This window comes from Ailuropoda melanoleuca, chromosome 3 (assembly GCF_002007445.2).
Source record: "Ailuropoda melanoleuca isolate Jingjing chromosome 3, ASM200744v2, whole genome shotgun sequence".
Taxonomy (NCBI): domain Eukaryota; kingdom Metazoa; phylum Chordata; class Mammalia; order Carnivora; family Ursidae; genus Ailuropoda; species Ailuropoda melanoleuca.
Genome location: NC_048220.1, coordinates 72,013,720 through 72,040,402, shown reverse-complemented (window position 1 = coordinate 72,040,402; position 26,683 = coordinate 72,013,720). Strand labels below are relative to the sequence as shown.

Below are 26,683 nucleotides of genomic sequence, written 5' to 3'. Positions count from 1 at the left end.
TGAGTTGCCACACCGGGGGCAACCATCCTGGAGGACAACCCAAGCCTGCAGCAGAACTTTCATAAAGGAGAAATAAACTTTTACTGCAAAAGCCATTGAGACTGAGATTGCTTATTACCTCAGCATAACCTATATTTCCCTGATTAAAATATTCAGACTCTCATATCCATTCCAATATCTACAAAATCATCTACCTCAGAGGTGAGAATAAAGTAACATAATGTTTTTTAAAAAACTTTATAAAAGTTCTGTATAAATCTATATAAATTAAAGGTGTGTGCCTAATATGCTTAATGAAAAGAAAAAGTGTGTAAATGGTAACATAAGGTTATAAATATTCAAAATGCAGTATGCTGCTAACATGAATTCACATTTACAGACTTGGGTAACAAAAGAAAGTTAAAACTATAAAATTAACTGGAGGAACAGAAGCCTACATGGGATAGTACACATGGACAGAAAGTTTATTTTTTTATTATTATTATTTTTTAAAGATTTTATTTATTTATTTGACAGAGATAGAGACAGCCAGCGAGAGAGGGAACACAAGCAGGGGGAGTGGGAGAGGAAGAAGCAGGCTCCTAGCGGAGGAGCCTGATGTGGGGCTTGATCCCATAACGCCGGGATCACGCCCTGAGCCGAAGGCAGACGCTTAACCGCTGTGCCACCCAGGCGCCCCAGAAAGTTTATTTTTTATCTTTTCAATCTTTTGTCATATTACTGAGAAAATCAGTGAGTAAATAAAATTATAATATAAACTACAGACAAGCCAAAGTATTTTTTAATATTTTTACTTTAGAAAAACATAACACAGTTTGGCTACACAGAAAGAATAACATTATGTGCCAAACTAAATTGCCTAAGAAGAATCAGTATCTTTATGTTATTCTGAGAATTGCCAAGTCTCTGCCTTTCTTTTACAGGGGAAAAAAAAAGTATTAAAGAAAATAACAGTAAAGATCTCTGAAAAATAACTAGGAATGACCTAAATGATTTCTTAAGAAAATGATTTTAAGATTCCAAATTTATGATTGAAGTATTTTTCATGCTCTTTTATATCATACTGAGCAATGCAACTTATCAAGAGGTACCTTCCAACCCAATTTTAACTTTTATTTTATTTCTCATATTTGAAACAAGACAGAGCATAAGTAATTTTTAAAAAAAATATAGATTTGAGAGTTTCTTTACCAAAAATAAACTTAAAGGCAAATGTTGTAATATAAAAGATATATACCAACATGGGCAATGGAGATCATGACAAAACAACTCAAACTTTGAAGACCAGGAGAAGCAGAGGTCAAATTCAAGATATTCAGCTATTTAACAACTGCAAGACATAATAATCAACTAATCAAGACAGACACTGGCTCTAACAACTGGCCCAAGTATACTGGTGGAGTTACTGGTATATAGTCTCTGAATATTAGCACTAAAGTTTCATAATTCACATTTGTTGATTATTTTATTTTCAGGAAAACTCTGTAAAAACTAATCAGATCTATCACAATCAATTTTCTCCTATTTGTCCCAAATCCAACCTTTTTAGTTAGATTTGCATCTCCCAGTTACACTTATTACAATTCAACCTGATGACTGCAGTTATCTTAGATAATGTCGTGCACACTATTCTGGGTAAATATATGCAAATAATTTATGTATTTCAGACAGTCCCAGTTGACTTTTCTGCACAGCCACAGATCATGAGTACATAGCTCTTCCAATATAAAAAGTATGTGAAGTAAGTTAAAATGACTGGATTATTACAGAGTTGATGTTAATACCGTTGCACAACTACCTCACATTTCTAATCTTCATTTCCAGGCTTTGCTTTAGTTTTTCCATATATTCTTCCTATTTTCTTTTGTTATTTATTTAGGAAACATTTGAATATTTTAGAAAAAGGTCTAAGGAATAGTGTACAGAGGGCAGACAAGTGAACCAACTATTAAGGTTTACTGGAAATACTGCAATTATACTGGTGCTATGCCTGAATGTTTGTGTACCTCCAAAATTCATGTTGAATCCTAACCCCCAAGGTGATGGTATTAGGGAGTCAGGCCTTTGGGAGGTGATTAGGTAATGAGAATGCAGCCCTCACAAATAGGACTAGTGCCCTTATAAAAGCAGGCCCAGAAAGCCCCCATGCCCTTCCACCATGTGAGGTTATAGATAGGAGGCACTGTTTATGAATCAAAAAGTAAGCTGTCACCAGACACCAAATTTGCCAGTAGTATCATGATGGCCTTCCCAGACCCAAGAACTGTGAGAAATAATGTCTGTTGTTTATAAGGCATCTGGTCTGTGGTACTTTTGTTACAGCACCCTGAACGGACCAAGACAACAAGGTGTCTGGGACCACAGAGGTTTTTTGATACAGCTGATGTTTTATTTTCATTTTCAAAGACAACTAGGAGTTTGATAAAAGCATGCAATGCCTCTGCTTGAAAAATGTACTTCCTTAAAAATATGGCACACTGAGACTGGAACAAAATAAACATGGAGAATGATGAAAAAAAGACTGAGGAGGACCTGAGGAGGATCTCCCATAAGATCCCATAGAATAACACTGCCCAAAAGAACTTTTTGCAATGATGGAAATATTCTATACTATGCAGTCCAATAGGGCAGCCAGCCAGTAGACTCATGTGATTACCGAACTCTTAAAATGTGGCTAGTGCATCTAACAAGCTGAATTTAAATTTAATTTACTAAAGCTTTTAAAAAGTCACATATAGCTAGTTGGCTACCATATTGTACAGCCACAAAGCACAAGTGTAAGCATAGAGGATGATCAGAATTACATTTCAGAAGGAAGACTAGATGTTTAGTGAGGAGAGTAGGTTGAAAGAGAGACACACTTAGGGGTGAAGAAACAATTTAGAATGGTAACACAGTAGTCAAATGATGTGATCCTAAAGGAATGTGATATCAATGGAGCTGGCCAAGTGGTAATGTAGTCAAGAGCTATTAGAAAATGAAACTGTATGAGCAGATGTAGAGGGTAAACAAAAGGGAGACTTGGGGTGGCTCAAGAAACCACATATATAGTGATACCATTTACCTTTACAGAACAGTGCAGGGAAAGTTGGGACAAAAATGATGGTTTCATGTTTGAACTTTTGAGTTTGAATCATATATCCAGTAAAAGTTGGCTCGCCATACATGATGGAAAATCAGAAGGCAAACGACAGCTTAGAGGTGGTAATTAAAAAAATGAATTTTGGATAGATCATTCAGAATACATGGGCAGTCAAACCGCAGAGTTAAGGAAAGGACCCAGAGAAGACCCCAATATAGAAGAGATGAAAGTCATTCCCCCCACAAATATTTAATAAATGTTCTATCTCCTAGAAACAGGGCAGGGGCTTTTAGGGACCAAAGATGAATAAGAATGCAGACTCTGTTCTCCAGGAGGTCAGAGGTATAATAAAACTCTAACAGTAGGAAGAAGAGTCTGTGGAGAAAGTTCATGGATAACAAGAAGAATAAATACTGAAAGAGTTAAGAAAATCAGAAGCTGAAGGAAGAGATAAAATATTGATTGCTACAGGAAAGATAAGAAAGTGTCCATGAAACTGATGTGATAAGGTTATTAATTGTCTCCTGCAAGGGCACTTTTAGAATGGCAGAAGTAGAGGGGAGCCTGAGTGGCTCAGTCGGTTAAGTGTCTACCTTTGGCTCAGGTCATGATCCTGGGGTCCTGAGATCAAGTCCAGCATTGCTTCTCCCTCTCCCTCTGCCCCTGTCCCCACCACTCATGCTCTCTCTCTCACTCTTTCTCTCTCAAATAAAAATAAAATAAAAATTAAAAAAAAAAAAAGACTTAGAATGGTAGAAGTAGAAAACCAGACTGCAACAACCAGAGGAGCAAATGAAAGGTGGGGAAAAAGAAGCATTCAGTGGAGGATATGCTCTCCCCTCTCATCCATGCTATTTCCACCACGTGGGCTTTATTTAGATTCTTTCTTTCCATGTCTTCTCAAGGACCTTTCTTTCCTTTAATTTCAATATTTCTTCTTCTATTGGCTCTTTCCCCACTGCTAATATTTGAATATACTTCAATATTATATTCTTAAATGAACATCACCGCCCCCCCCTTCAATACTTCTCCTGACGGCATAGCCAAAACTGTTAAGAGTGACCAAAACATAGCCAAAGAGAAAAGGCCGACTGAAAATAGATTCAGTTACAGGGAAAGTTCTTAGATCATTCATGTTGATTAGGAATAAAGATTCCAGCCTTCTATACAAATTTAATAGTTTTTGCTGTATTAACTGACTGTCCAAATAGCCTTGTCCATGGCAATGAGATTCCCAAGTAGCCTCCCCCAACTAGCTTAATCTCTTGCCACCATATTCCTCAAAGTCAATTTCTTATCACAAAAAACAGTGCTACTCCTCCACTAGATGATAAGCTCCATGAGGAAAAAATATGACATCTTAGTTATCCTTTAAGTTCCCATACCCAGACTATTATGTCACTCAAACTTACCCGATGCCCGGAAGAGTTTATTAAGTGACATAATAGTCACTCAAACTTATCATGAAATGATTTAACTGAATTTAAAGGTAGCCAACACAATAACTTCTCCAACCACTTCTTTGCATAGTCCACATTCAGCACCATTTTACAAACATTCCCCAATCATTGCGCCATAAATGCAAATGATTTACTGATTTGACAAAACAAAAATTCCCTCAGCCCTTGGGTGGCTAACAGGGCCCAAGGTGGACAGAGATCAGGGTAAATAGTCTCAAGCATTCACCCCACATGGGTATCAATTTCTAAGTGTGGCATGACATGAAAAAGGTTGGGAAGGGTGGCCCTGGCCCCCAAACCCCCAACAAATTAACCGTGTTACTTTTATCTCCCAAAACTGCACACCTGATGAATACTGCTTAAGTAGAGAAAATCCTATTATCACATGAGAGAAACAGAGTAGAGAGATAGGTTTAAAAGCACTCCCTGAAGCCAAGATTATTATACGAGAAAAGAGACAAGACCAGTGGAAGAGATCAGAAAATAGTAATGAAAGAAGAAAAACAAGAGTCATTATCACTACTAAAATTCATTGAGCAGTTACTATGTGCCAGGAACTGTGCTAAGTACTTAGTATAGATTCTTTAAACAATCCTTTCTGGTAAATCTTATCATCTTCTCAATTTTACAAAACCTGGGCTGAACCTTAGATCTGCTATTTAACTCACCCAAGGATATACAGCAAGTATACTCTTATGTAAAGCTACGATTAGAATTCAGGGCATCTGACTTCTCATCAGGGAACACTGAAATGGGATCAGGACAGCATAATGAAACAGAGGTCAAGGCAGCAAAAATAACTCAAGAATTAAAGATAAGTAATAAATGCAGCCAAACTGTTCAGAATAATGACTCCTCTGGTAGAATAAAGAACGCTTGGTAGTTTGAAGGTGATTAGTGACTACTGACTGGTGGTCGAATTGCAGTGCACTTTTTGAGCCATCCATAGGAACTTGTACTTTAAACTAATGGATTAAAAAAAATATCTAGCAAGATGGGTATGAAAATTTATATTTCTCCTTGAAACCCACAGGAAAGATGGATCAGGGAGGTAAACAGCTCTTGTTTTTGGTGACTGTATTCTTTTCCGGTTTGCATTCATATTCCTTTATTGGTAGTATCTCTATCACAATAAACACAATCTGGTGAGGTAATAATTAGGATTGCAACCATCTCTGCCAAGAGGTAGGCCACATTTATTTCTCCTTCCATGGAATTCAATTCCCAAACTGAGGGACAAAGAGACTGAAAACCACTGCATATCTATACAGTGGAAAGAAACTTCCGTTTTGGTTTCTTGCCTCCTAAACAGCTTTAGTTCCTATCTATTACCAAAATCTAATTCTGCAGTTACTTTTTGACTTTTGGAGATTAAAAAAATCCCCTTTACTTTAAGTTACCCAGCACTTCATGTGTTTAACCAAAATAGTGAGTGATACAAGCAGTAACCTAATCCTTTGGTATTGGAAGCAGGAAAGGAAAAGTATACAGAAGATGGACGAGGGATGTTATTTCTTTTGAAAAACCTAATAACTATTTTCCCTACCTAAACATTTATTTTCTCTGTCTGGTCAACCTACTTCATTTACTAGATATCTGGGTGTAAACACTGCACTTAGTCCTGGGTAAAAAATAAGTAAATAGCCTCTGTTTTCATAGAGTTTCTATGAGTCTTCTCCAGCAACTTCATTTCACAATGATCCTAGGCATACCTTGACATTTTGGCATCCGACCACAAAGCCACATTAGCATTTTATAATATTTTAAAACTATGACTAAACGTTTGGGGAAGGTAAGTTTCATCCGTGCAAAGAATATCAATTCTTTAAGAATGTATGCTTGTTAAATATATTTCCAAACTCTGAGTCTCTATATAAAACATTCAATATATCCTACCTAGCTAAACAAATGATGGAAAAGCAGGACAAATTATACTTACTGAGAAAAATCCACTTTCCAAGGATGTATCAACACACAGAATATAAGTTCCAAGAAGGCAGGGGCTTTTCTCATCTTGAGCACTGCTGATTCTCACCACAGGGCCTACCACCAGCACACTGTAATTGCTCAAGCGTATTTACTGAATAAATGGCAGTGAGTAAATACATAAATGTTAAGTAGTCAAAGTATTCCCTATTTTTGCCTAAAGTGAGTGATTTCTATTGATGTCTTATGATTTTATAAGTAGTGCTGAAACCATATGTCCTCTGGGAATATAAGAAAATAAATTCCGTAACTGAGATTCTTGTTAAGCAACCAGATGGGAAAGATATCATTACCAATTCCACATTCATAATTCAATAATGAATTGCTCCAGGAGGAATTGAGGTAGAAATATGTATGATCAGATTAATACAAGTTGCTGTAAAGTATCACTACTCCCTGACTATGTCTAGCAAATCAAGAAAACCTTTGGAGGAGGAAAGGGAAGTAGGGAGTTTAGGTGGAATGCTAAATTATTTCAGGTTGGCACAGATACACTATCAATAAATGCTAAGGTTAACTCACTTTTTAAAAATAAAATTTGAGGTTTTTAATATTAAAAAAACCATTATGTTTTAAATAGAAAGGTACTGTGCATATAATGTTCACTTGACTTTTGTCCTAAAATAAACTAGCCATCCTTATGCGCAGTATCACTTTAAACTGGTGACTTTAAGTAATCACAGGAAGCAGTATGGTAACTAGGCATGCTGAAAAAGTTCAGACACAACTGGATTTCAGTGCAGTTCTGCCATGGCCTATATATGTCTTTGGACAAATTATTTAACCTCAATTTCTTTACCTGTACAAGAATAGTGTTATTTATTTTGAAGGTTTTTTGGCAGGTATTAAAATGGAAAATGCCCATGAAGTATGTGCCATTGTATCTGGTACATAAATAACTAACAAATGTTAGATTATCATGATGATAAGTAAAATATCAAAAATAATGTTTCAGTTACAGAGTAAGGTTCTTTTAAAGAAAACTAATTTAGTGTCTTAGCTAATAGGTATAGGAACCATTAAAATTAAATTAATATTGTGTATTTGCTGGGTGCTAAGTATCCATAGGACCTGACTTCTATCACTTTTCCAGAGCATCCTGTACATTCTTTATTATCTATATGATTGTTTGATTATTGTCTCTCTGCTCCTCTAGTCTGTAAGTGCCATGGAGGCAGAAATATCTATCTAATGTCACATTAGATCCCCACTGCCCAGTTCTGAGCAACTGAAAAAATACTGACTGCCTGAATGAAGGCTAGTGTACTAAATTTCAGGCTCATCTCCACTATATAAAATAGCTTTCTTTCCCCATTTTACATCAGGAGTTACTACACTAGAAAGGTTAAGTGACTTGCTAATGATCAGAGAGGAAAAAAGTGTCAGGACTGGAATCTAAGGCTTGGTCTCCTAATACACCGTATTGAATACAAAATGAAAAAGCATCAGTGCCATGGCATGAAAAATAAATAATTCCTTGTTTTTAAGGCAAGGACTATTCTTCACAAATTTATACCGAAATTGCTTTTATAATAATCAACATTCATTCCAAAAAAACAATGACCGTGTAATTTTTTTCTTGCTTTACTGATTTTACTGTGAGAAGAATGTCCTATAGAGAGGAAGGAAATCTAAGTATTATTGAGATCTTCATTCCTCCCTGCTCTATCAATAAGAAGCAAATACCATTAAATTTTCAAATCTTTACCACCTACCTATAACAATATAAAAAAAATGCTCATTCATTAGACAACTACTTATTCAGTGCCTATCATATGTTGTACATGATATTCAGCACTCAGGATCCAGTACTGAGTAAGAGAGACAAAGAGCCTCTTCTCATAGAGACTATATATTTTAATCTTAGGAAGCCTACTCTTTTCCTTGTACATATTTTTCAATTTCTACTGAGTCAATCTAATTGTTTTTTGGAATATTTTCAGACAAAAGTGAATTATCATTATTTCCAGTCACATATTCATTAAAACTGATTTCAATTAAAACAAAACAACTTATAAGTTTCATGGAGTTTAAGTATTTTACAAATAAAATATTCTCAGTGTTACCACCCAAGAGTTAAGGAAATTATTTTTCCCATTCTTTCCCCCTGGCACAAATAAACTAATGCTGGTGTGCTGTTACACATACTTTAAAAGTAGGGAGCCAAAATGGGCATTCACCAAAATAAATAGCTTTCATCCCATAATCTTGAAGCAAATATATGAGTTCTGAACACTGCCCAAACACCGTTAGCATAGATCAAGCCTGGAACATCAGGTAGCCAACTAAATTTAGGACTTGAACTAAATGTTCGTGTATCAGATGAGGGTTAAAAAAATGCATGAATGAATATATCAGATACTGGTTAAAATGATTAGGTGCAGTTTTTCTTGGCCATAGTTCAGAACTTGGCTCTTAACATACAATATGTTAGTGAGTCATCCAATGGAATCATACTGAAGAGTGTACCCTTCCAAGCTTTACAGAAATGAAGACAGAAAATCAATGGCAATAAACATTTATATATAAGATTATAAATTAGGTAGAAACAAAATGAAAAGATAAGGCTCATCCCAAAAAAGTTATCATCAGACCCATAATTTACAAGTATAAGAAAAATAATACTCAGGGTACTCTGGCTCTTTGAAGGTACTATACAGATAGCATTAAATAACAGTGCGAAAAATAATTTCTGCTTCAATTTTCTTCTAATCTTTATAACAAGAAGAAAGTCTCAGCTTGGTGGCTATGTCTTTAACACCTCATGAACATGTTCTCACTTACCCTTTAACAGAAAGTGGCCCTGGATTTGCTGGCTTTGTGAACCAATAGTATCTAGCTCAGATAATGCTGTTTACACCAGTGGTTCTCAAATGTTTTGGTCTTGGGATTCCTTTACATTTTTAAAAATTATTCAGTTCATGTTTACGTGGACTACACATTATCAATACTTAATATATTAAACCTAAGAAACTTTATAATATTTATCATTTAAAATAATAAATCTATTACATGTTAACATACCTTTTAATGAAAAATATACTTGTTAAAAAGAAAACTAAAAAAGGTGAAAATGGCACTGATAGATTTTTGCAAATCCCTTTAATGTCTGGCTTAAGCAAACAGAACCACATAGAAAAAGGAAAACAGCTAGGGGTTCATATTTTCTCCTGTATTCAATCATTTGCAATATGTTGTTTGGTTGAAATATATAAAGAAAATCCAGGTTCACATACATACAAACCTGGAAAAGGGAGGAGCATTTTAATAATCTTCTCAAATACTAGTGCTTATTTTTTTTTTTATACTACACCAAAATTCCACAAGAGGTAAAAACTACTTAGACAGTGCTCCCTCAGCTTTTTTCTTGGCTGAATCCTTCAAATAGTGACGTCTTGGCTCTATGTGTCAGTTCTTCAGAAAGATAGTCACCATCTAAGCCACTTAAATAATAACCTTATTATAGGTTTTCAACCTTATAATCTTATTATAGATTTCTTCCAAGTCAATCTTATTACATGGAATATTCAAATATCACAATTGATGCAATAAAACAATTTTACTTCAGTAATAAAAGAAGTATCAAATGAAGGTGACTGATAATAATAAATGCCACTAATCTGATTATATCATTCCTTTTCTACTTTATACAGCATTAAGTAGAATAATAAGTGGCAATCAATCATCTACTTGTATTCATAACCTGCTACTTAAATAACATAATGATCTGGTCTACTTAATCCAAAGGTTGAGCATATGTCAGACCTAGATTTCTTGTTAAGGGGAAAAAAGAGGGAAAAACATTCAAAAAAACAATGGAATTTATAATCATAGATATTAGACCCCATGGGACACCAGATAAATCACTTTATTTCTCTGAGTCACTTTCCTCACAGGTAAGGTGAAAAAATTTAAGTCATCATATATGTTCCAAATCTGAAATTTAAAGATAATCTAGCATTCTGTTGTAATAGTCTCAAAATGATTTATTTTGTAAATTTGTACTTTTGAATGACTTAGAACTAATTTATAGATGAATTCATTTTAGAAAGGCTTTTTTGATAAGTGAAATATCAAATTTATCCATTTACAAAATCAAAATTTTGTAAATTTGAAGTCAGATTTTAGTTTTGTTAGGTGTTAAATATTTGTTCCAATACTAAAACTGAATATATTTGACATTTTTTTCTTTTGCTGCATAGGTTTTCCATGTTAACATTTTGCATTGAAATACTTTGTGCCATGCAAAATGAGTACTAAATCTTTCCGATTAATGGGGTACCCGGCATAGACTGAACCATACAAAACTGTTACTTTTCCAGGTCAAAAACAGTGAAATGTAGGAAACTTCATATATTATAATCTAATTATGTAAATGGCAGATTAAAGACCAATATGAAAAAATGCTGGTAAGGAATAACTTTTCTTCTAAATTTTATAAAATTTTATATTTTTTTAAATTTTATAAAGTAAAATATTCATAAGGTGTCTCTGCACTACTATTAATCCAAATAATACTAATTTCCTAATAAGAGAATATTTTATAAAGAACCCTAGGACTCACAGATGCTACTAAGAGGAATCCTGTCCTTAGGAGGCTTACATTCTGATAGGCAAAATGACAAAGTACATAACAATATATCGAGTAGAAAGAGAGAAGTATTAGAAGATAGTGTTGTCAATATAAGATTACTTCGTCTTCAAGGAAAGTGTGCCCTTTGACCAAGGTGGAGAGGTTTGGAGGTGAGGTATTAACTTATAATTTATAAATGAAAGAGCGTAATTACTCGGTGGTTTAACTTCTTCCAACGGTACCACAGGCTTTTAAAGACAAACATCACAATTGCACTCAGGCAGACAACCGTGCCTGATAATGGGGACAAGCAGGTGCAACGCCAGGTCACAGAAATTGGCTTGCTAGGTCACCAGGCAGCCCATCTCAGGCCTGCAGGGGAAGCTCATGGAAGCTTCGCCTCACCTGACTGTCCTGACGACGAAGTACACCAGCACCGCGCCGCTCACCACCATCAACACGGTCAGGGCCCGCTGGGTCATAGGCTTGTCGCCGGGGTTGGGGCTCACAGCAAGGCTCCCACCCACTGAGTCTTCTTCCCCGGCCTTTCCTCCGGAGTCATCTGCTGAAAGCCCCGCCCGGGTGCTACTGCCATTGCCGCCCTCTGCGCCCCGCGGCCCTGCGGCTTCTGCCGGAGCGCCTCCCAGAGACTGGGCGGCGGAGGGGCCGGAGGGCGGGGGCGGCAGGGTCCGCAGCCCGCGGTCCGGAGGCCCAGGGTCAGGTGCGGCCTCGGCCGCCTGCAGCAACGAAGCCAAAGGCCCTCCCAAACCTGGCAGCAATAGCAGTAGCAGGAGGGCGGAGGCCAAGAGGTGGCTAAAACAGCAGCTGCAGTGCGGGACTTTCATCGTCCCCGGACCGCCCTCTCACCACTCCGGAGCCGCCGGGCCCGCCGCCCTGGCTCCAGGAGGAACCATGGGCACAGTGGAGAACGGAGATGAAGTGACCAAATCCTGAACCGAGGCCCGGCCCTGGCAGGTGGCAGGGGCAGCGGCAGCGGCAGCGACAGCCGCCAGGACAACCGGAAGTTCGTACATCTCAACAGCCAGTGATACTACGGACGCTTTAGGTTGCTAACAAGTAGGGGCAGGCGCGTTCAATGACGTCAGGAGCGTATGGTCCTCTGCGCACGCGCCCGCGGAGAAGCTCTGCGGTTTGGTCAGAGGAGGAAAGTAAACAAAAGGAGGTTGTGTAAAGTGAACAGCGCCTCTGCTTAGGGAACCGTGAGAGAATAGAGGCTCATAATTGAGTTCCTTGGTGCAAAACTGCAGAAACGCAGCTAATCATTGGTCAAGACGGGCTTGACTTTCCCTCAGCTCAGGTACAAATTATGGACCTCTTTCTGACTGCCTCTAAGACCCTGACCTCCCTTTCCTTAGAGCATTTACTTTAGAAACTTCTGATTGTAAGTTCGTTCTCTGCCCTTCTGAGATAGAAACCCATCATTTGTTTTTTAAAAACTTATTCTTTCAACACGTTGATTAGAATTTCTACTCCTTGCTTAGCAATGTGCTGAATTATGAGTATCTGACAGTAGACAAATTTAAGATGTGATCCTTGCTCTTACAGCACTTACGTTCAAATAGAGATAGTACAATAAGTAATTGCACTCATTCTGAATTCTGAAGTCTGTGTTATAAATGACAAGCGCAAGGTCTATAGTAAAACTTTAGTAACGCGCTATTGTAGTTAGCGTAGACGGGATAATGTCTTTTAGCTGCTTTATGCTTTAGCTGGAAGTAATGAGTAATGAGTAATGCAGAGTAGTGCAATTGCTCCTGCCTGGTAAAATTGCAGAGACTAGGCATCTTAATGCTGGGTTACGGTGTGAGGAAGAGTATTAGTGACACACCCTAATTTTAGCTTCCAGCCTGGCCTTTATCAGTAATAAAATGGCTGTTTGGATTTCCTATCTCTCTTATTCACAACTTTCTTCAGAGCCATAGATGGAAGACGGTTGGTATTTAATGCTCCCCTCTATCTTTCAAAAAGTCCAATATAAACACATCAAAAACCAAAACGCATCATCATTCCTTCCTTACAATATGTCATTTCACCACTGTGTATTTCATCTTCATTGATGGCATTATTCTTCTCTCAGATGCTTAAGCGGGAAATCTTGGAGTCATCCTTTACCATTGGTTTACCATCTGTATCAATCCTTGCCAGTAACTGGGACGTACAAAGTGCTAAATAATTGAAATAGCAAAGCCAAACTAATGCTTCCAGATGATTAGAGTATATGATATTCTAATTTTTCTCCAAATGTGACTCTCAGCTACCTGAATCAGAATCAGAAATATAGTATGTTTAAACTGTAGATTCTAGGCCACTCTGAGCTAGAATTTTTGGGAATGGGGACAAGGACTATCTATGCATTTTTGCTCAGCTCTCAGAGTGATTTTCATTTGCACTAAGTAGTTTAAAGATCTCTTTCCTTTCCCTTGCCACCTGCATCCAGATGTTGTCAAATTATCCATGTTCCTAACATCTTTTTCATTAATAAATACCAAACAAATACCAAAAAGATTTCAGTGGCATATAGCAAATAAGCATTGATTTCTCACATCTTTGATAAAGCTGAGATTGACTTATGTCAATAAGCTGACTTTGTATAGGCTTGGTTGTAGGCCACAGATTTAGCTCATTTTTACTCCAGGTACTTCATTCTTCTGAGATCTCATGCTTTCTGGGTAACGTTCTTTTCAAGTCTAAGATCAGAACTTCATGAAACAGAGTGGGTGAGTGGAAAGGAGATGGGAGCCATGTGTGTCTTTTTTTTTTTTTTCTAACAACTGGTTACCCAAAAGTCCTGCCTTATGCCCCTGACATGCATTTTATTGGAGGGAAGTGTTACATGGCCACTTCTGGCTTGCAGGAATCTGGGAATTTTAATATTTAGATGGACATATTCCAGTCTCTAGCTAAATTCTATTTGTTAGCAAAGAAAAAGAGGAAATTTATATTGATAGGCATTTCATTTTAGTTCAGTCTAATAGTAAATAAGGTTCAATAAGTGTTCCCTGGTGTCAAAATCCCCTTGCTTGTCCATTAAGGATGAGAAAAGGTAGGAGGATGGTTCAACTCTAATAGTCATTCATAGTCATATCTGACACAAAGAATGTCTTACATTTTAAGGGGCAGAAACTTCTATATCAGGAGACTGTCTATATCCTGAAATCCAAAAGGAAATAGAGTTCAGTAGTCCAGAAAAGAGAATATCAACTGATTATGTAACCAGGAGGCCAAGAGAATTTACTGAAAGCTGGTATATTAAGGCAGAATTGGCATGTCAGACAGCTAAAGGGCCACAATTCAAGAATAAGAGGGTGATGCTATTGGGGTAGGCACTGCATAACAAAGGAGGAACATGAACTGATGTTAGAATTAAATATTAAAAGAAAATGGCCACACAAATGGGCTATGGTACCTGAGAGGAAAGAAATAGGTGAGCCCACAGTTGCTCTGGACCTCTGCTTAGGGAAAATTTCCCAGCTCCAGTGCAGTGACTTGAAATTCAGTCAGAATATGGAAGTCTCTCTCTCATCTAAGGAGGCAGAGGTGAGAGTTCTGGACATTCGAAGTGGTTGGAATCTATGGGGCAGGAGATTAAGAAAAGGAGTCTATAGAGGTCATGCAGTTCATATGGGGGTTTCCTATAAGTCCTTGGCTGAGAGCTGGGCTAGACAACCATAGACATGGCCACTCAAGTCTTATTAAGAGAGTGATTACTGTAGAGGTGAGAGCAGAACAGAGATAATAAGACAAAGAGTTCTGGGGACTTTGGAATTTTGACCCAGACATCCTGAATAGACCTTAACACCTTCTAACAACATGGAAATCAGGCTGAACAACTGCTGTGTGATAAAGTCCACACCCAGAGAAAGGCCCACTCTTGACCCACTTTAAAAAGCTTTAAAACCAAGCGCTAATAAGATTCTTAGAGGAAACAGAGTTTGGAGATTGAACCCCTCCGGTTTAGAGGGACTTGCGACACAGAAATTATAGTCTCAGGAACAGAGATACAAAGATTCAAGAAAAATGAACAGAACCTCATGACCTCATGGGACAATATTATGCAGTTTAATATACATACATTGGAGTTCCAAAAGTAAAATCAGAATATAGTGAGGCAATAAAATATTTTTTAAAAATGACGGCAGAAAACTCACTTTACAGTGCCAGGAAGATCAGAGAGCAGTAAGTAAAGTAAATAAAAAGAAAACTACATTTACGCATATCACAGTCAGATAGGCAGTCACAAATATCAGTGTCCAAAATAGAAAATCTTGAAAAGAGTTATAGAAAAAAATGCATTACATAGAAAAAAAATGATAGAAATGAAGGCATGCATTTCAATACAAACAATAGAGACCAGAAAACAATGCAATGCATCTTCAAGGTGCTAAAAGAAATTTTTTTAAAAAACTGTTAATTTTGAATTACATAGTGGTAAAATTACCTTCCAAAAACTATGATGAAATAAAGATATTTTCAGGCAAATGAAATACAGATGCCGTTGTATAACATTGGGTTAAAATTTTACCAATATTAAGTAATTGCCCTCAGTAAGCAAAATGCATTTTTAAATCTCTTCATCCATAGGACTAAATAACACAAAACTATTCCATGTGATATAATCTACACTAGTTAACCTCACCTGCATTACTGGTTTTTGTTGGACACAAATTGGCATATCTAACTTCTCTGCCAGGCTTTGTAAAGAAAAACAGTAAAAACAATATATGAGCTTACATATGGTAAGGGTAGAAAATCACCAATGCTATAAAAATAGTAAGTGCAAGAATTCATGATCTTAATTTTACTTGATTATATCCGAATTCCATATGTCTAACATAAATTTATCCTTAAACAGTTCCCTCAAATAGGTAAAACAAGAATGTCTAATTGTGCAGAGCTCTTCTGTATTATGTACTGACAAGTCAGGGTCTTTTTATATCACTTTACACAAAACTATTGTCCTCACAAAGTACTCCTACCAAAATGGGGTAGTGTTATATGAGTGAGATTTTAATGTTTCTAAAATTCTCTGCTCTTAAAGAGTTTTAAATTGAAAGATAAGCTATTGAAGTAAGATTCATACAAGAATGCCTGTGAGATTCAGTGCAGCTTCAAGTTAAGCTAGGGTTTCAAAATATTTGAATCTGTGAAAACTACTAAGATTTTTGTTGTTTTTTGGTTTTTGCTTTGTTTTGTTTTTGTAGCACGGAATGGTTTGAAAGATCTTTGTACAACCTAGTGGTGAAATGTCGTTCTGAGGAATACTATATTATTGAAGAGTGGTAATGAGGTCTGGGAAATTTAAATTTATTCTGGAAAAGAATTTTGCAGATTTATACTTTGAAGTGACAGAGAGATAAGTGTCTGCAAACTGCAGATTCTTAGCCTGTTCAAATTAAAGCAGGTATTAGACATTCTTCTCTGGTCACCAGAGAGTAGTCTTTTGTTAAAAGTAAAGGTATATGTCTAGTAGATACATTAGGAGAATTTCAGAATTAGATTTTAGCCCACTCTGTTGAAATCAGAATGCCTATGAAGAAAATTGCTTATCACAAAAGGATATAAGAAATGGTGAAATAGTCTATTATTAACTGATTTGCATTTTTAAATGTTCATTTAAAAATTGAGTTATTAAGGGACAAGCAGATATATTAGTTTAAGAAATATACATAGTGTAAGTTTCCTGTTTCTCTAATAAGCTAAAAAATCCTTTTTCATGCTAACATGGAGAGAAATTCTAGAGCAGACATTGGGACATTAGTCTTCTTGGGTCTCAAAAGCTTGGGAACAACCAGTGAGCCCCAAACAACCCCACGTCCCCTTTGCATTCGTGAATCTGTCATATTCAAGGTACTCTCATTCTCCCCAACCTCCATCCCCCAACATGTTCAGGAAAAGAAAGAATTTGATTTTAGAAGTAACACTGCTGAAACCTGGGAGAGACACCAGGGAAATAAATTGTTAATGGTCAACCTGAGAGAATAAGAGATTTTAGTCTAAACCTTCCTCTCACCTCAAAATTATTGTGTCAATGCTGATGTACGCTTCCCCTTTGCATACTCTCCAAAGAGAGTACACCATCTTTAATTTTTTCCCTGGGCTTCTTCCTCCCTCAGAATCTAATTTAAAACATTTTTCCTGGGGCGCCTGGGTGGCTCAGTTGTTAAGCGTCTGCCTTCGGCTCAGGGCGTGATCCCTGCGTTCTGGGATCCAGCCCCACATCAGGCTCCTCTGCTAGGAGCCTGCTTCTTCCTCTCCCACTCCCCCTGCCTGTGTTCTCTCTCTTGCTGGCTGTCTCTCTCTCTGTCAAATAAATAAATAAAATCTTAAAAAAATAAAAATAAAAAAAACCTTTTTTCCTATAGTGTATTTTCCCTTATTAGCCTTTAGTTAACTTAATCTCTTACTCAACTTTTATCATTTTAACTCTTCAAATTGTAAATAGGAGCGTACACTATCTGTGCCCTATGTTAATGTACTGAGGTCATCCACACCTCTTCCGAAAGTTCATTATATTGTGTTTAAAGTCAAATATACCATTTAAGTTTCTATCGTTAAGATGGCTGTACAGAAGAGCATAGATTTGGTGAAAGCAACCAATTAAGATAAATGAAGTTCTTTTTTTTTTCCTATTTTTTTCTTTCTGCTTTTTAGGATAGAGAATCTTGATAACTCTGATGGTGATGTGGGAGATTCAGACACCTTAATTATGCAGCTCTGTAATGCTTCCATTCTAATAGATCTAAAATTTTATTTTGTATTTTTCTAAATAATATTTTAAACTGTGCATGATGATCAGTTCATGTATTTAAGAGCAATTGACTTTGAACTTTAAACAGATGTATTTCAGAAAAATATTTGAATCTAAAAGATTTGCAGTAAAAAGAGAGAAAGAAAGAAAGAAGGAAAGAAAGAAAGAAGGAAAGAAAGAAAGAAGGAAAGAAAAGAAAAAAAAGAAAAGAAAGGCATTAGAATTTTGTGCTCTGAGATTGACATGCTTCGTTTTCCAAAACTGGCATAACAGGATGGTGAATAGGTCCTTCCTGTACCTGGAAATTGGTAACTAGGAACAAAAACTGGGGACAAGGAGGCCTTTCTGTGTTCTAAGGAAATCTGCGAACACATGGAGACCAAAATACTCCTTGCAGTTTATTTAAAGGACAATATCCCTTTTGTCCTACTAGGGACTTAAAGATGTTCTTAAGGAGAAAAGTGGAGAAAAAGAGACTTGATAGAGGCTAGTTGAAGGCAAAGAACAGGGAAAAATATTTCAAGTTTCTAGCCCACTAAATTTAGATTCAGTAAAATGGTTGTGTTAGCTCTGTAGTCTTCATTTTCATTTTTGGACAGCTTCCTTGAAACACATGATTGTTAGCAGCGTAATGCCATGCATGTACTTACAAACAAGGCTTTTGTGTAAGGCTGACTTATGTCAGAATTCCCTTTGGAAAGTGAAAGGTTTATAGGTTGTAGCTTTGAAGCTTCTGCTTTACAAAGCTTAAAAAACATAAATAAATCATTAGGTGAGGTCACAGTAGTCACATCTAGAATATTTAACATTCATTAGCATTTTTTTAGCTTTTAGCTCTGAAAAGCAATATGCAGTGTTAAAGGACATCACACAAACATGTTATATGATCTGAACTTACCAATTGCTTAAGTCAATTTATGGTTTAGCATTATTAGAGAGTTATGATGTAACAGGACAAATAACAATTACCCTACATCTTCAAGATCATTTAAAAAACTCTCACTATGTGTTGTTTCAGGTATATTCCTCACAAAACATTCTCCAAAATGCTTATTTTGTTTGATTTATATAATACAGGCAATAAATCAAAATCCAATAGCTTAATCTCTGCTATGATTATTATAGCCTATTTAAAATTATTTTTCATTGAGGTTTATGAGGAAATGATGTGTTCATGTGTGTATTTTCAAGTACTAAGAAAATATAGAAAAACTTCAAGATCACTACAAAGACGAATACATTAATTTTATTTATACTTTCCAAATTTTCAGGTCAGAACAGTAACTTCCAATGTGAGTTTTTCAACATTCTAGGATTTTTCTACTTAATTCCATAAGTACCCCAAAGTTTCAAGTCATTTTCTTAAACAAAAAATTTAATTCTATAAACTTTAAATTATTTTTACCTTATGTTCATGCCGTATTTACTGTCTTAAATAATTTTATTTAGAAAGTGATAAAGTAATTACCAGCAACATACTAATGTTCTTTTTATAAGTTAGGGGTAAGTATAAATAATCAATGGTAGGACAGTTGTTCTCTTAGAGAGTGGAGCCCCTAGCATCAGCATCACCTGGAGACTTGTTAGAAATGAAAGTTCTCAGGTGCCAGTTTTAGCTATTGAATAAGGGACTTTGGGCTGAGCCCAGCAATCTGTAATTTTACAAGCTTACTACATGATCTGGAAGCATGCTGTAGTTTAAGAACCACTACAGGAAGCTACTAGGAAAAGATTACAACAGATTGATAAGATGAGTTATTTTCTGTATATTGAATCTTCTGATTATAAAATTACTTTCAATCTTGGCTACACATTAGAATCATGTAGGGAATTTAAAAAAATTCTGATGTGAGGGCCAAAAAAAACCAAATAAGTGAGATTCTCTGGGACTGGGACTGACACGTATTTTGTAAAGCATCCCAGGTTATTATAAAGTACAGTCCATTTTAAGAACCACAGTCCATTTAAGAACCAATTTATATAGTGGTCTCCTGGAAGAGTAGTGCCCTGTAAGAGCTATAAAGATATTTGCTAACCATTAGGGGACATTTTGATGGGATAGCAAATAGAGGTGCTTGAATGCAGAGATACCACAGTCACCCTCTGCCTTGGGCATTCCATATCATTCAAAGGATCTGGAGTGGCCAGAGTTAATGCATCCCTAGATTTTTCTCCAACTCCCACAGTTTACAGAGAAAATTAACCAGAAAACTGAAGAACACAACTATGAAAGATAGGCAGTAGCAGCCGAAACAAACCAGAATTAATAAAGAAACTATTTCAGTAATTTAAGTGTAATAAATATCCTTAGAAAACAGATAATATTGGTAGCATAAAGGAGAAACAAAAAGTTATTGGGAAGAATGAAGCAGAAATACTAAGCATAAAAAAATGGACTCTTGCCTCATTCTATTCTCCCTTCTGATCAATGCCTATATTCCCTTTAAATATTATGGAACAAGAGTTTTAGTTCTGCCTTGTTTTAGAGTTTTTCTTTCTCCCTTCCTTCTTTCCATTCCCAATTTTGATGCTTGCTTTGTAGACATTAATGGATTAAATTAATTATTCACCCTTGCTTCTTAGGTATCTGTCCAAGGCAGAAAAAATAAGAAAATGAAGGACAGTGTCTATATAGGCAGCATCCCTGCCCTTTAATCCTAGATGGCAGTAGCACTCCTTCCCCTTGCGGTGACAACCACTAGCACATGTCCCCTGGGGACAAAAACACTCCTAGGTGAAAACCACTGATAAACACTATTCTGGCTTCTCTTACCACTGACTAATTTTCCTATTGTTGAATTTCACATAAATGGGATCATATGGTATGCATTTTTTTCTGTCTTTGTTCAATCCGTCACTGTCCTTGAGTATAGGTCTCTATCTGTGCTATTAGAGTAGACATGGTTGTGAGATTGATCTGTGTTGTTGCAGGTAGCTGTAATTTCTTTTTTATTGTGCACCATTGTATTGTTTATAATTTAATTCATTCTCTTGCTGATGGACATCTGAATGGTTTCTAAATTTGACTGTTATGAATAAAGCTAATATGACCATTTTTGCACATGTCAGTCTGTGGATATGTGCTCACTTCTGTTGATGTTGGTGTTAATATTTGTTGATGTTGGTGTTCATTACATCTAAGAACTTCTGTTATGAAAAGACACCACTGAGAGAGTGAAAAAACAAGTTTTGCTCTGAAAGAAAATATTTCAATACATACTTTCATCAAGGAATTCATATCTAAATATATAGAGCTCCTATAAATCTATAAGAAAAAGATAACCTGGAAAAATGAGCAAAACTTGAATAGGCTCTTGACAAAAGAGAATACCCAATCTAACCAATAAGCATATGAAAAAGTGCTCACCCCCATAGTTACAAAAGATACGCATGTTGAAATAATAATGAGGTAATCCTGTATAGCCACCAAAATAGCTAAAATTAAAGAGATTAACATTTATGAAGTTTTGGAAAGGATATGAAATAAGCTGATCTTTTATAAAACTTATGCTATAAAACACTCTCACTATGATAAATATATGTAAATTCTCTGACAGGTGAACATGTGGAGGGTTTCTAATATTTTCTTATTAGAAGCACTGCAGTCATAAGCATTCTTGTACTTTCGTCTTTGCACTTTGTGTGAAAATTGTTTCTAGATTTCTAAAATAGCCTGTTCCACTATGACTTGTGGGAACTCTATATGTATCATGGATATTAACTCCTTTATATATGTTGAAAATATTTGTTCCTTGTGTCACTTCTTTTAATTTTGTTTATAGTTCTGGTAGTATACAGAAATTTACAGTTTTAATGTCAAATCTATCTTCTACAGCATCTTGTTCATATCATGGTTAGAAAAGTCTTAGGCACATTAAAAAATATTTTTTCTAATACGTTATGTTTTATATAAAATTTTAAATTGCTCAGTCATTTATAGTTTATTTTTCATTGTGGCATAAGACTGGAATTATCCCCCTATTATTTTTTTGCTGTTGAAGTGAAATTTTCTCCTTTTCATATACAAATTTCCCTTCTATGTTTTATTTTTTTCTTAACTCCTCCCTTGCTTCTTTTGACATCTTTGTCCATTATTGCATTAATACCATACTTAAAAAATATTTCAGCTTTATTTTAATTTTTTTCCTTTTCAGAAATCTCCTAGGTATTCTAGAACATTTACTCATTCAGATAAGCTGTCGAATAAATTTGTTGTTCCCTCCCCAAAAAAACCCTCTGAGAATTTTATTGAGTTTGGCATTTACTATTGAATCAGTTTGTTTTTATGATATAGAATGTTTTCATCTAAAAGTATAATATATATTTCCCTTAACTTTTATATATTTAATCAAAGATTTGCAGTTTATTTTATAGGTTTACACATTTCTTGTTTGGTTTATGCCTATGTGTTTTATAGTTTTTGCTATTATTGTAAATTTGAATTATTTTTTCACTTTCAAAGATTTAGTACATGAAAGATATATCAGTATTTGCCTGGAACTTCACTAAACTCTCCTAGAACATCTAATAGTATTTTTTCTTAGTGTAATTTTATTTTTCTAATTAAGTATTATATTTTTGGAAATAATGAAAAGTTGCCTCATTATTTTTAAAGGTTAAACATTTATTTCAGTTGATATAGTGCTCCAATTATGACCTCTAATACAATGTCAAATTCTGGGATTCTAGTGATGTTAGTAGACATCCTTATCTTCCCTCCCCCCCCACCTCACTTAAATGGAATTGGTTCTAGTGTTTTACTTGTAAATACACAGAGTGTACATTTGTTTTCTGGGCATAGTTTTATCACGATAAGTAAGTTTCCTTCAAATCCAAAATTGCTAGATAGTAAATCTTAACTAGGAGGTACACTTCTTTCTGTCCTTCAACCCAATGCATACATCCTCTGAAATAGAATGATGTAGGAAGACAGTAATCTCTCTGTTCAGATAAACTCCATTCCTGTCTGCCTCTCCTTGTTGGAAGACTTCTAAGATGACTTTTTATTCTAGTGTTTAAATGTATGTACTTTTGAACCAATGGGGCTCCTAAATGCAAAGTGAATATTTAATCTGTTGTAATCTGGTGTATTTACAGAGTAGTATTGACTTGTTTTTCAAACATGGAACAACATAATATGTTTTTATGAGTAGTTAAAGGACTTTTAGGGAGTACTTTAAATTATTAAACAGCTTTTCACCTTAGGTTTTGGAACCTAATTCTCTTGTAAAGTACAAATCCGTTGCACCTTTATAAATGAAATGAGTATGATTTTCTGTTTTTGTGCTGTTCATCAATGTTAGGTGTCAGGGTGTAGTTAGATTTCTAAAATAAATTGGAGAGCAAATTTTTTAAAAATCTGTGCTCATAAATATTTTAAATAACATAGAATAAAAGACAAGGTAGATAATTAACTTGCTTTTCCATTTGTTTTAAAGAATTTGGTTTATTTAGCTTTCTTACATTTTTCAATCGGCTCTGATAGTTTCTGCTACCATATGTTTCCTATAAAAATATTTCTAAATTTAACAATATCCTTTTGTTTCATCATAATTTTTCATCATATTTTTATCTGTCATTATATTTGTATTCTAACTGATAATGTTTATTTTTTAATTCTCTCTGATTTTTTCCTTTATCAGGCTCACTAGAAGTTTGTTCTGTTGGTCATTTTAAAATTCCAGCTTAGTCTTACTAATCATGCTAACTTTTTTTTTAATGTAATAAGAACACTTAACATGATATATACATGTATTAAGATGATAAATCTTAACAAATCTTAAGTGTACATAAATTATCACTGAGTATAGGCACCGTGTTGTACAACAGATCTCTAGAGCTTGTTCATTTTATTTAACTAAAACTGTATACCTTTTGATTAATTGCTCCACATTTCCTAATCCCCCTGAGCTCCTGGTAACCACCATTCTCATCTTTGATTTTATGCATCTGACTGTTTTAGATATCTCATATAAGTAGAATCATGCAATATTGATCTTTCTGTGTCTGGCTTATTTCACTTAGCTTTATGTTCTCCAGGTTCATCTGTGTTGACACAGATTACAGTAATGCCTTTTTTTAAGTCCAAATAGTATTCCATTGTGTGCAAATGCCACATTTTTTTAAAGTTATTCATCTATCCATTAACATTTATGGTTTCCACATCTTAGCTATTGTGATTAGTGCTGTAACATAGGAGTGCTAAAATCTCTTTAAGCTCCTGACTTGAATTTTTTGGAGTATTCAGAAGTGATATTGCTAGATCATATGATAGTTATATATATTTTTTTAATTTTTAAGGAACCTTCTACTGTTTTCCATAGTAACTGCACCATTTTGCATTCCTAACAGTGTGTAAGGCTTCCAAATTCTCCACATCCTCAACAACATTTGTCTTTTGTTTTTTGTTTGTTTGTTTTTGGTAATAGCTATTCTGACCGGTGTAAGGTGATATCTCAATGTGGTTTTGATTTGGATTTCTTTGATTATTAGTGACAATGAACAGTTTTTCATATATCTTTTGGTCATTTGTATATCTTCTTTGGAAAAAAATGTCTCTTCAAATCTTTAGCACATTTTTTATTAAGGTTATTACCTTTTGGTAATTGAATTGTAGGAGTTTATATATTTTGGAGATTAACCCCTTACCAGATATATAATTTTAAAATATTTTTTCCCAAACAATAGATACCTTTTCAATCTTGATTATTTCTTTGCAGAAGCTATTAAATTCAATATAATTAAAATCCCAAAGTGGGATTTAGAAAAAACAGTTCTACAATTCATATGGAACCACAAAAGATCTCAAATAGCTAAATTGATCTTGAAAAAGAACGAAGCTAGAAGCATCATATTTCCTGATTTCAAAATATATTAAGTTACGTTAATCAAAACAGTATAGTACTGACATAAAGACAGACATACAGACTAATACAACAGAATAGAGAACCTAGAAATAAATCCACACATATATAGTCACTTGATCTTTGGCAGAGGTGCCAAAAATACACAAGGAAAGAAGGGTAGTCTCTTCAACAAGTGGTGCTGGGAAAACTGAATATACACATGTAAAAGAATGAAACTGGACCCCTATTTTACACAATACACAAAAATCAACTCAAAATAGATTAAATACTTAAACATAAAACATGAAACTGTAAAACTCCTAAGAGAAAACAGAAAGGAAAAGCTTCATGACGTTGGTCTTGGCAGTGGTTTTACGGATATGACATCAAAAGGACAGGCAACAAAAATGAAAATAAACAAGTGGGACCAAATACAAACTTTTTTGAGGGTTTTACTTTTAAGAAGGGAAGGAACAATAAAATAGGATAAAAGCAAAGATGGAGACAAACCATTAAGGGACTCTTAACTATAGGGAACAAACATGGTTGCTGGAGGGGAGGTGGGTGGGGGAATGGAATAACAGAGTGATGGGCAGTAAAGAAGACACTTGATATAATGAGCACTTGGTGTTATATGCAACTAGGGAATCTAAATTCTCCCCAAAATTAATAATACACTATATGTTAACTAACTTGAATTTACATAAAACCAAAACTAAAAAATATTAGTTGAAACAAAATACACTTTAATATCTATCTAAATTCATTTGATATATTTTACTACTTTTTATCTATGTTAAGTGCATAATTCATTTTCAATATCTTCTTTCTAATAAAAAAAGTTAAGATCCATATTTTTTACTGTGTACAGCTTTGGCTGAATCCTATAGTATTCCATGTGTGTAATATTTTCTTCAGTATTAATTTCAGTTTTAATTTTAAATTAATTAAAATTTAGTTTCCCCTTTTAGGAAAAATTACTTAGAAGATTGACTTTTTTTTTTAATTTCCTGTTTTATATTAATTCAAAAAATAGATTTGATTGCATCAAAGTTAGGGAATATTGCCTTTATACTAACTATTTGAAAATTTTACTGAGATTTTCTTTGTGGAAAAGACATAATTGATTTTATAAGTAATATTTGTAAATTTAAAAAGAATATACAGGTTATGGTATAAAATTCTAGGAATATTGAGGATGATATCCAAATCTCTTGTATCATTCCTCTGACTCCTCAAGCTATTAAATTCTGAGGTAAATAAGTTACTGTCTCCTAACATTAACCTGTGTTGGAAGGGAGGAAGGTGACAATCTTTGTTTCTAATACTCTTGTTTTATATATTTTGCTTCTACATTAAAGGAATGAGTGTTTATAAATGCTCATAATTTTACTGATTTCTCATTGCAAAAGATTTACATTTGTCCCATTAATACAATATATGACATTTTTCCTGAGTACTGTGTCATTTAATATAAAATTGCCATCTTAAAATATTTTTATTTGCTTTTATCTTATATTTTTGCCTATGTGTTATTTATTTGCTTAGTTTTAGTTTTTCTAGTGTAAAACTACTTATAGTTCCATTTTACTTTCCTTTTTTCTTTAATATGTAAAAGAGTTTTAATCTTAATTTACACTTACTATAATAAGCTCTTATTTTCTTGGTTGATTTTACATTCTATGTTATTAGGATTCTTATGGGTTCTTTTTTTTGTTGTTTTTTATGTATTTTGCTAAAATAAGACTCTTGTTCATTCCATTTTAACCCTGCAACATTGGAATGTTTTTGTGTCAGGTTTGTATTTTTGTAGAGGTATCCTTAATTTTAAAAACATTTATAGTGGGGCGCATGGGTGACTTAGTCGGTTAAGCATCAGACTCTTGATTTTGGCTCAGGTCATGGTCTCACTGTCCTGAGATAGAGCCCCTCATTGGGCTCTGCACTGAGCCTGGAGCCTGCTCAGGA

The 26,683-nt window shown here is 34.9% G+C and overlaps 1 protein-coding gene and 1 long non-coding RNA gene across 6 annotated transcripts in view; one reads left to right on the top strand and one right to left on the bottom strand.

Annotated features, from left to right (window-relative positions):
* The window catches only part of FAM174A (family with sequence similarity 174 member A), a 38,775-nt gene extending 26,629 nt beyond the window's left edge, over window positions 1–12,146 (bottom strand). For all 3 annotated transcript variants that reach the window (XR_004624168.1, XM_011224372.3, XM_002918759.4), the window contains exon 1: window positions 11,507–12,146. Coding sequence is in view for 2 of the 3 variants with exons in the window: in XM_011224372.3 (XP_011222674.1) it covers window positions 11,507–11,946 (440 nt within the window). In the remaining variant the exon portion in view is untranslated. The remainder of the gene's footprint in view (window positions 1–11,506) is intronic.
* Window positions 12,147–12,266: 120 nt separating this feature from the next.
* The window catches only part of LOC105237430, a 193,542-nt gene continuing 179,125 nt past the window's right edge, over window positions 12,267–26,683 (top strand). For all 3 annotated transcript variants that reach the window (XR_002142575.2, XR_004624166.1, XR_004624167.1), the window contains exon 1: window positions 12,267–12,419. This is a non-coding gene — a long non-coding RNA (uncharacterized LOC105237430). The remainder of the gene's footprint in view (window positions 12,420–26,683) is intronic.